The sequence below is a fragment of the Sinocyclocheilus rhinocerous genome, unplaced genomic scaffold (genome assembly GCF_001515625.1).
Source record: "Sinocyclocheilus rhinocerous isolate Xijiao unplaced genomic scaffold, SAMN03320098_v1.1 scaffold2274, whole genome shotgun sequence".
Classification (NCBI taxonomy): Eukaryota; Metazoa; Chordata; class Actinopteri; order Cypriniformes; family Cyprinidae; genus Sinocyclocheilus; species Sinocyclocheilus rhinocerous.
In genome coordinates this window covers 39,844-49,132 of record NW_015636081.1, presented here as the reverse complement: position 1 = coordinate 49,132, position 9,289 = coordinate 39,844, and the positions used below count along the sequence as shown (strand labels likewise).

The 9,289-nt window shown below is 37.2% G+C and overlaps 1 protein-coding gene across 1 annotated transcript in view; it reads left to right on the top strand.

The window, feature by feature from the left end:
* LOC107747683 (beta-secretase 2-like) overlaps window positions 1-8,714 on the top strand; it is a 23,198-nt gene extending 14,484 nt beyond the window's left edge. The window contains exons 3-8 of the mRNA XM_016562277.1: window positions 1,565-1,724; window positions 4,517-4,651; window positions 5,000-5,101; window positions 5,235-5,384; window positions 6,784-6,952; window positions 7,665-8,714. Coding sequence (XP_016417763.1) covers window positions 1,565-1,724; window positions 4,517-4,651; window positions 5,000-5,101; window positions 5,235-5,384; window positions 6,784-6,952; window positions 7,665-7,906 — 958 coding nt within the window. The 3' untranslated portion in view covers window positions 7,907-8,714. The remainder of the gene's footprint in view (window positions 1-1,564; window positions 1,725-4,516; window positions 4,652-4,999; window positions 5,102-5,234; window positions 5,385-6,783; window positions 6,953-7,664) is intronic.
* Window positions 8,715-9,289: the final 575 nt, after the last annotated feature.

The window sequence follows — 9,289 nt, the reverse complement described above, 5'->3', positions numbered from 1 at the left end:
CACACACTACTATAACAGAGCACTGTAAGATCACATCCCTACATTACATCTTTAGTTACATCATACACTACTGTAACAGAGCATTGTTAGATAAAATCCTTAAATCCCACCACTATAACAAAGCATTGTAAGATCACATTCTTACATCACACACTACTATAACAGAGCGCTGTAAGATCACATCCCTACATCACACACTACTATAACAGAGCACTGTTAGATCACATCCCTACATCACACACTACTATAACAGAGCACTGTTAGATCACATCCCTACATCACACACTACTATAACAGAGCACTGTTAGATCACATCCCTACATCACACACTACTATAACAGAGCACTGTAAGATCACATCCCTGCATCATACACTACTTCATCAGAGCACTGTAAGATTGCATCCCTACATCACACACTACTATAACAGAGCACTGTAAGATCACATCCCTGCATCATACACTACTTCATCAGAGCACTGTAAGATCGCACTTCATCAGAGCACTGTAAGATCGCATCCCTACATCACTCACTACTTTAACAGAGCACTGTTAGATCACATCCCTACATCACACACTACTGTAACAGAGCACTGAAAGATCACATCCCTACATCACACACTAACTGAACACTATAAGATCATATCCCTACATCACATACTACAGTATAGTTTACATCATACAGTACTGTAACAGAGCATTGTAAGATAAAATCCTTAAATCCCACCACTATAACAGAGCATTGTATAAGATCACATCCCTACATCACACACTACTATAACAGAGCACTGTAAGATCACATCCCTGCATCATACACTACTTCATCAGAGCACTGTAAGATCGCACTTCATCAGAGCACTGTAAGATCGCATCCCTACATCACTCACTACTTTAACAGAGCACTGTTAGATCACATCCCTACATCACACACTACTGTAAGAGAGCACTGAAAGATCACATCCCTACATCACACACTAACTGAACACTATAAGATCATATCCCTACATCACATACTACAGTATAGTTTACATCATACAGTACTGTAACAGAGCATTGTAAGATAAAATCCTTAAATCCCACCACTATAACAGAGCATTGTAAGATCACATCCCTTCATCACATTCTACTACAACAGCGCACTGTAACATCAAAACATAAGAGCCATGTTACAGAAAGTAATGGATAATAATTGTAAATATTTTGTTTTGTTAAATGGCATGACAAAAAAAGCACCAAAAAGTACGAGGATAGTAACAATTGGTTGGACATGTAAAGGTACGTTGATATTCTTTGAAGGACCATGTACTATTGTAAATGATTATGGTAATTATTCTGTGCCATGGTTTGTTTATTTCTAATATATTTACCGTAGTATCAAACTTATTTATTTATTTATTTGTTTATTTTTTAACATGAATGGGAGCATATCTGTTCCTTGTCTTTTTATTTTATTTTTTTGGTCAATGAATTCTAAATACTCAATAAAAATATTGATTTGTACTGTTTAGGCGTTAGTATTATATTATTTGAAAATAAGTATTTAAAATTTTGTTTCAGTTTCCATAGGATGAATTTTGTATTTTTCTTCTCTCAGCCTGACCCATCAGTGGAGCCCTTCTTCAACTCTGTTGTGAGACAGACCAGCATTCCAGATGTGTTTTCTCTCCAGATGTGTGGAGCAGGAGTCTCTGCCAGCACTACAGCTGACCCGGCGGGCGGCAGTCTGGTGTGTACCAAACCAGAAGTAGTTTTGCACCGAACTACAAAAATATACAATCCAAATTAGTTACAAATTAATCCAACTAACTGCTATAGTGTGTACACCAATTTGATCATGTTAACATGAAAAAACTATTCATGTATTATATACAGGACCTCTTAGACCTCAGACATAAGTAGATAATATTTTTCATGTCAGATGTTTGAAGAAGTTATAAAATTTTGTTTATAATCATTTGTCAAGATTAGTGTCAAAATTAAGTATCTGTATTAATATTTATTAATTCAGTCACAAAAACATTATATTTGAAAAATCAATTAAAATCATCGTATCTATATATATAAAAAGTTAATGTCCTTGTATTTGTTCAGTTAAATAAAAAAAATTTTTTTTAAATTCTATGGCAATAGCAATTTTAGTTTTACCAAGCACAGATTTAAAACTTAATTTTCTCTTTCATTATTAGCATATTTTACTGTAGGCATATTTCAAAATTAGCTAAACAATAGAAGAGATAGCTTATTATTATATTATTTGATTATATTAATACTCTTATTATATTATTTATTCTTGTTATATTATTTTAGAGTTATGCATCAGTGTTTTTAAAATTTAAATTACAGAAATTATTCAATGCAGCTTATTCTGGTCAAGAACTACACGAAGAGACTGTCTGAAAAAGTAAAGCGAACAAAGAGTTTGTTTACATGGTGATTAGGTGGAGGTTTATTAGAAATAGATTATCATTATAGAGGGCTCCAAAATATTAGACTGAATAAATGTATTCAAACAATGATGCAACAGATTGACAGAAAACAGAGACACAACAGACTTACAGAAAACAGAGACACAATAGTGAAAAATGTGTAGAATTTTTAATCAATTAATAGTTCTTCCTGGAAAGAACTGGACCCAATTTACAGCTTGTCCACTTCCAATAGAAACATAATAGCTCAGTGCATCTCTGCGTCTCACACCTCCGCTGCCTCCTATAGGACAGCGTGTCTCGTTAGTGAGAAGCTAATTAAGCTAAAGAGAGCCCCCTGCTGCTGGCACATTCTGTTAGCAATACAGGAGCGCTGGAAGAAGAGGTGGTCACGTGTCCCGCAGAGAGGAGCAGATGGGAAGCAAGGTGGGGAGGGGTGTGTCCTGTGTCCACCGCTGAACAACGTCCAAAGCCTTTTGGAAATATTTGACTAACCTCTTAATTGGATGCTATTTGCAGAAGTCAAAGTGACAGATCTGAGTCCATTTTATTTTTTATTATCTTCGTTTTTGGATGTATTTTGAGATTTTTTTTTTTTTTTTTGCTTTTTGCTTTATCTGATATTCTTAAATATAAGGATAAATAGGTAGATCAGCCATGGTGTTGTTAGTTACAAAAGATAACTTGCTAATTCAGATTACACCAGTTCTGTCAGATATGAGATTCTTATTTTTCTGTCAAAATAGTTTTCCCTCTGTAAATTATTTATTTAATAATATAATTAGTAATAAATAATTAAATTTTAAATTTTTATTTTATTTTCATACAGAGACTATTTTTACTGTCAATTAGGAAGGCAGCAATAAACTTAAACAGATAAATTAATACTAAATACAAATAATAAATATAGAAAACACCCTTAATTTGTATAAAACAGTAATAAACAGTAGCATTTAAGTAAATGTTTTTAAAAAATAAATAAATAAATTAAATTAATTAAAAAGGGGAAATCCTGTTCAGGGACTTTACCTAAGAGTGTAATAGATTTATTAAAGCAAGACACTACAGGAAAACAAAACAAAACATTGGTATCTGGTCAGTTTTGAGATTTTGGGCTATTTTGCTTCCATATCTAGTGGAAAGAAAAAAAAAAGGCCCAGAAAGGTACCAAGAACATCGACAAAATAGTGCATGTGACATCAGTGGTTCAACCACAATTTTATGGAGCTATGATAATACTTTTTGTGGTCAAAAAACAAAAATAACAACTTTATTCAACAATTATTGTCTCCCGAGTTACCATCTACCGCCATTATCGAGAGTGACACAACGCATGCGAGTGCTTTCCTCTGCTCGTAAACAAGGCGCAGCACATGCATGTTTTACGACTGCAGCACGCATGCGTCGTGTTACTCTCGATAATAGCGGTAGATGGTAACTCGGGGGAGAAGAATTGTTAAATAAAGTTGTTATTTTTGTTTTCTTTGCGAAGTATTCTCGTAGCTTTGTAAAATTTTGGTTGAACCACTGATGTCACATGGACCAATTTAACAATGTTCTTACTACGTCTCTGTGCCTTGACCGTGGTAGTACCCTTGCTTGTCTATGGAGGGTCAGAAAGCTCTCTGATTTCATCAAAAATATCTTAATTTGTGTTCTGAAGGAGAACGAAGATCTTACGTGTTTGGAACAACACGAGTGTGAGTAATTAATGACAGAATTTTCATTTTTGGGTGAACTATCCCTTTAATGTGAAACAAAATTTTGAACTGGGCTTTATCCGATTCAGTTCTCTGTTCTCAAAATGTATGCAAATGTGTGCATATATTTTATTAGATGATACCTCGTTTGCATATTTAAGCATAACACTTCAGAAAACGTGTAATATAAAACAACTGTCTTAATGTACTGTGGCTAATCGGTTGGGAAAACTATTAGTTAAAATTTAAAACCCTGTTAACCTATAGTGTCTTGCCTTAATTTTAATTCATTGTTAATATCTTGGAAGATTTTTAGTATATACAAAGGAAAGACGATATGCCTCAGATTATATGCTATTATATGCTATTGATGTCTTTGTGTTGTGTTTCAGATCATGGGAGGAGTTGAGCCAACCTTGTACCGGGGTTCAGTTTGGTACACACCAGTCTTAGAAGAATGGTACTATCAAGTGGAAGTCTTGAAACTTGAAGTTGGAGCCCAAAATTTAAACCTAGACTGCAAAGAGGTATATGACACAGTCCAGCTCAGAAAGTATGCACTTTTACATTTATTTTGAATGAAGCCAATTCGAGCAGAAAATCTAGTGCATCCTTTCAGATAGTGATGGAGTTAAAAACACAATGGTTATCTGATCTTGTGAGGACATTAAAGAGTCGTGACTGGTGAGCTGAAATTGTACCTTTAAAGTCTGCCAGCAGAGCAACTCAAGCATTCAATAAAATATATGGCAGAGAATATCACTGCTAAGAATGTAGTGATTTTTAAGAAATCCTGAGAGAAGCAGAGCAGGTATTGCTTTTTGTTTGATGGAGGCCTTGACTGATCTTTCTTTCCCTTTGGTCATTTTGTTCAGTACAACTCGGATAAAGCCATTGTGGATAGTGGGACGACTTTACTGCGACTTCCTGGAAATGTGTTTAGTGCTGTGGTGGAGGCCATTATGCAAACATCACTGGTATGACCTTCCATTTTGGCAAATGACTTGCCTCACATACACAATCTTGTGCATGTTTAAGGGACTCAGTCTTCAAAATGACTCCTCAGTTACAACTGATTGTGTGCAACTCTGTTCTCTCCTGCTATGCTAGATTAAGGATTTCTCAGCTGGATTTTTTGATGGCACCAAGCTTGCATGTTGGATGAGAGGCGAATCACCATGGAGGCTTTTTCCGAAAATCTCAATCTACCTCAGAGCAATGAACACCAGCCAGTCCTTCCGCCTCACCATTCTCCCACAGGTCAGAACTTTCCCTAAAGCCCAAAGTACACTTCATTTTGTACACAAGGGTCTCCCATTCAGTGCTCTTGACTCAAATTCCGTCACCAGAATAGTATGTGCGTACACTACATGCACCACCTGATTTTTGTAGCCGTACTTTGCACGCACAGGTCGCACATGTGCATTGAATTGATTTTGCCCTATTCAGTTGTTCCACAAGGTGGCAACATTGGCCCGGGCCGTTGTTTCACAGAAGAAAACCAAACTAAAGAGTTGAAACAACAACAAAACTTTACTTTAAGACTTTAACAACAACAGACACCCACACTGACGATTGCTTGTGTGAGAAGGTTATGAGATAGACACAACTTTATTTTAAAAGAGTACAAAGATCATTTTATCAGTCATAACATCTGGAGAAGAATAGCGTAGACACTGGACAAAGAGGAAACTTTCTAGAACGCATGTATAGGCCGCCTGCGTATGTGCACGCTATCAAATGGAGTATAAGCGTTCGATTGTACGCATACACATAAAAAAAAAAACGAAGAATACTTTGGACTTTAGTGAAACATTGAACAGCCATAGTTTAGTTTGGTAGTTTATTGTTAACTTAAAACTAAAACTATTGAAAGATTTTTGTTAATTGAAATTTAATTTATTTGTTATTTTTTTCAGTTAGTTGCCAAGGCAACATTTCTAATTTTCAGTTGTTTTTCAGTCTAATTTAAGTTGAAGTATTAAAATTACTAAATGGAAATAAAATAAATAAAATCTTAAACTTAAATAAAAAAAGGATTGAAATAAAAATAAATTAAACCTGCTTTTCCAGCAGGCTTGGTTTTGAAATATATGTCCATTCATTGTCTCTGTTAGGATTTAAGAAATTGAACTGAAGTGACGTGTGGCCAAGTATGGCGACCCATACTCGGAATTTGTGCTCTGCATTTAACCCATCCAAGTGCACACACACACAGTAGTGAACACACAAAACACACACCCGGAGCAGTGGGCAGCCATATTGCTGCGGCACCCGGGGAGCAGTTGGGGGTTCGGTGCCTTGCTCAAGGGTCTCACCTCAGTGGTGGTATTGAGGGTGGAAGAGAGCGCTGGTTATTCACTCCCCCCATGACAATTCCTGCCGGTATTGAGACTCGAACCCACAACCTGCGGGTTACAAGTCCGACTCTCTAACCATTAGCCCACGACTGCCCCCATATCAATTGTAGCTCTCTTTTGAACAGTTTATACATTTTCACCATATTGCCCTCTATTGTACTGTACATGGGACCTTTTGGCTCTAAATTAATGATATACTTTGTGGTTTTTGATGTGATGTTACATAATTTCTTAAAATTACCAGAAACCAGGATTGTGCATACTTGCTCTTCTGTTGACATCAAATTTTGTCTCCGCAGCTATATGTCCAGCCAGTCACCAATATCGATGGCACATTGGACTGTTTCCGTTTCGGAATCTCCCCTTCAGCAAACGGCTTAGTCATTGGAGCCACAGTAATGGAGGGCTTCTACGTCATCTTTGACCGCACACAAAAGAGGGTGGGCTTTGCTGTTAGCGCTTGTGTAGGTAGGTGGGTTCAGATGTGTTTCAAATGGCGTTATATCATTTGAAACTGCTACTTTAATACTGCCTATTCCATACAGACGGTGACAAACAAATGAGGACATTCCTTATTCAGTCATTTCAATAGGCTTAAACATCTTGACCTTTTACAGCACATTTAGTTCACAAATAACTGAGTCATGACCTAAATATGATTTTCGTTTACAATAATCACTACTAAAATTCGGTATTAGTAACTTTTTGCACCATCAGTCGCGCACGCATTTAAGCTCTGACGATATTCTGGTTCTTGGCCCTTTTTGATCGGAGTTGTTGACTCAAAATTAGCTGCAATCCGATCAGTCCGAGCCTGAATGAATCATTCAGAGTGATTTGTGAACCACTTCAACAGGTTCATTACAAAGAATCGTTCTTGCATCTCCGAGGGAGTGGTGATTTCTTCTGTTCGAAATAACGAGGAACAATATGTTTGTTTGTTTTTTAAACTTCGATACCATGCTTTGGAATGTAATGAAGGAGAAGTTTACCGAAATAAAAATACTAGATACCGAAATAAAAATAAAGTAGAGCTACTAGAAAAATGTACATAAGTACAGAAGCTGAGAACACCACCTGGCCAGTGGCCCTCATGTAATTTGAGTTTCAGAGGTCTAAGATCTAAGGACACCTATCTTTTTGTTAACTTTTGTAAATACCTCTTCTGTCCTTCCAACAGAAAACGGTGGTGTGCCATTTGCAGAGATCGCTGGGCCCTTCCTAGCTGAGGGCGTAGCGTCAGACTGCACAAGTGGCGTGTCTCTTAGGGAGCCGGTGATGTGGGTGATCGTGTATGGTTTGATGGGCATATGTGCCTTGGTTCTGATCTTACTCCTCATCTTGCTCATACTGCCTTGCCGACGGTACAGAGACGGCGAGATTACAGATGAGTCCTCGCTGGTACGGCATCGCATCAAGTGACGTCAGGCATCAATGGAAGATGAGGAGGCAGCAAATCAGGGCTGAAGGGAACTCAGAGCAGGTAACGGGGGTGAACACACCGCACTGAGCTCTGGTGCGATTTCTGCCAGATCCCATTTATTCCTGTTTGTCTTGGTGGAAGATGTTGGGATTTGGACATTTGTTGACACTTGTGGACATTTATGGTTGACCGAACTTGAAGAGAATAAAACTACTGAAGAATTAAGGAATCATGATTATACATGTGATTCTTATAGAAAAAATAAATCATAAATAAAAGTGCCAAAATATGAGTATCAATACGACACTGAAGTGGAGTAAATGGTGATGTTGATGCTCCAGTGTTTCTCCAATGTATGCTGCTCTTTTTATTCTTAGTCTTCAATGTAATCGTGTAAATAAAACTACTGGAAATCAGCAATGGGCTCTCAGGGGCCTAAATGAGGTTTATGGTTCAATGAAGTAAGTTTATTTACTGTTCTTATCTAGTGGCTAAGGCTTCCTTTTAGTTGTCCCTATTAGGAATAGGAATAATTCACCCAAAAATGAAGTCTGTCATATTCCTCTATGTAGATCCAAACCCATAAAATAAAAATGATTCACAGAGCGTGATGCTGCACTTGCTTATACAATACAATGAAAGCATTGGGGACGGATGCTATCGTATGGGCTTCAGAAGACTTGTAATATAGCACAGAAGCTGTATGAACTATACGGTTATGATTTTTTTTTTTCATGAAGCAGTTTTCTGATGTGACCTGTATTCAGGAACTTCTGACGAAAATAAACAACGCACAATAAAATAATAAACCTGATTTCCCATTTCACTGGGCAAAGACTGCAGGAGAGTTCCTTGTACAGAGTTCCTTGTTCCTTCCACTTAAAGTTCACTCAGAAAGTCTGTATGCCACATTTATACTGAGTGAATTCATTGGGCCTCATTCACTAAGCGTGCGTACAAGCAAATTTGTGCGTGAAATCTGCGTACAAACTTCACGAACAAATGATTCAAAGGTTCTCTGAATAACAATGCAGACATGTATGTACAGCTGGCTAATCAGAGGTCTGTAAACTTGGTCTATATGAAAGTTGTTCATTGAGTTTTGAGGACTGCGCACTTGGCATTGCTCAAGGATCTAGTGAGAGAGTGTCTGTAGAGAGCGGCAGGGTGCGAACTACGGGGGAGCTACGGGGAGCTCGGCTCCCCTTAATAAGACATGGGCTCCCCTGAAAACGTGATTTGTGAAATTTTGGGGGGTCTCAAAAAATATTGACAATGTGTTATTTTGACGTGCAATTTCAGTTTTGTGTAACGTGATCATCGTGGATTATTATGTGTAAAATTGCAAAAAATATCATTCATTCATGCATGAAGGCGATTTA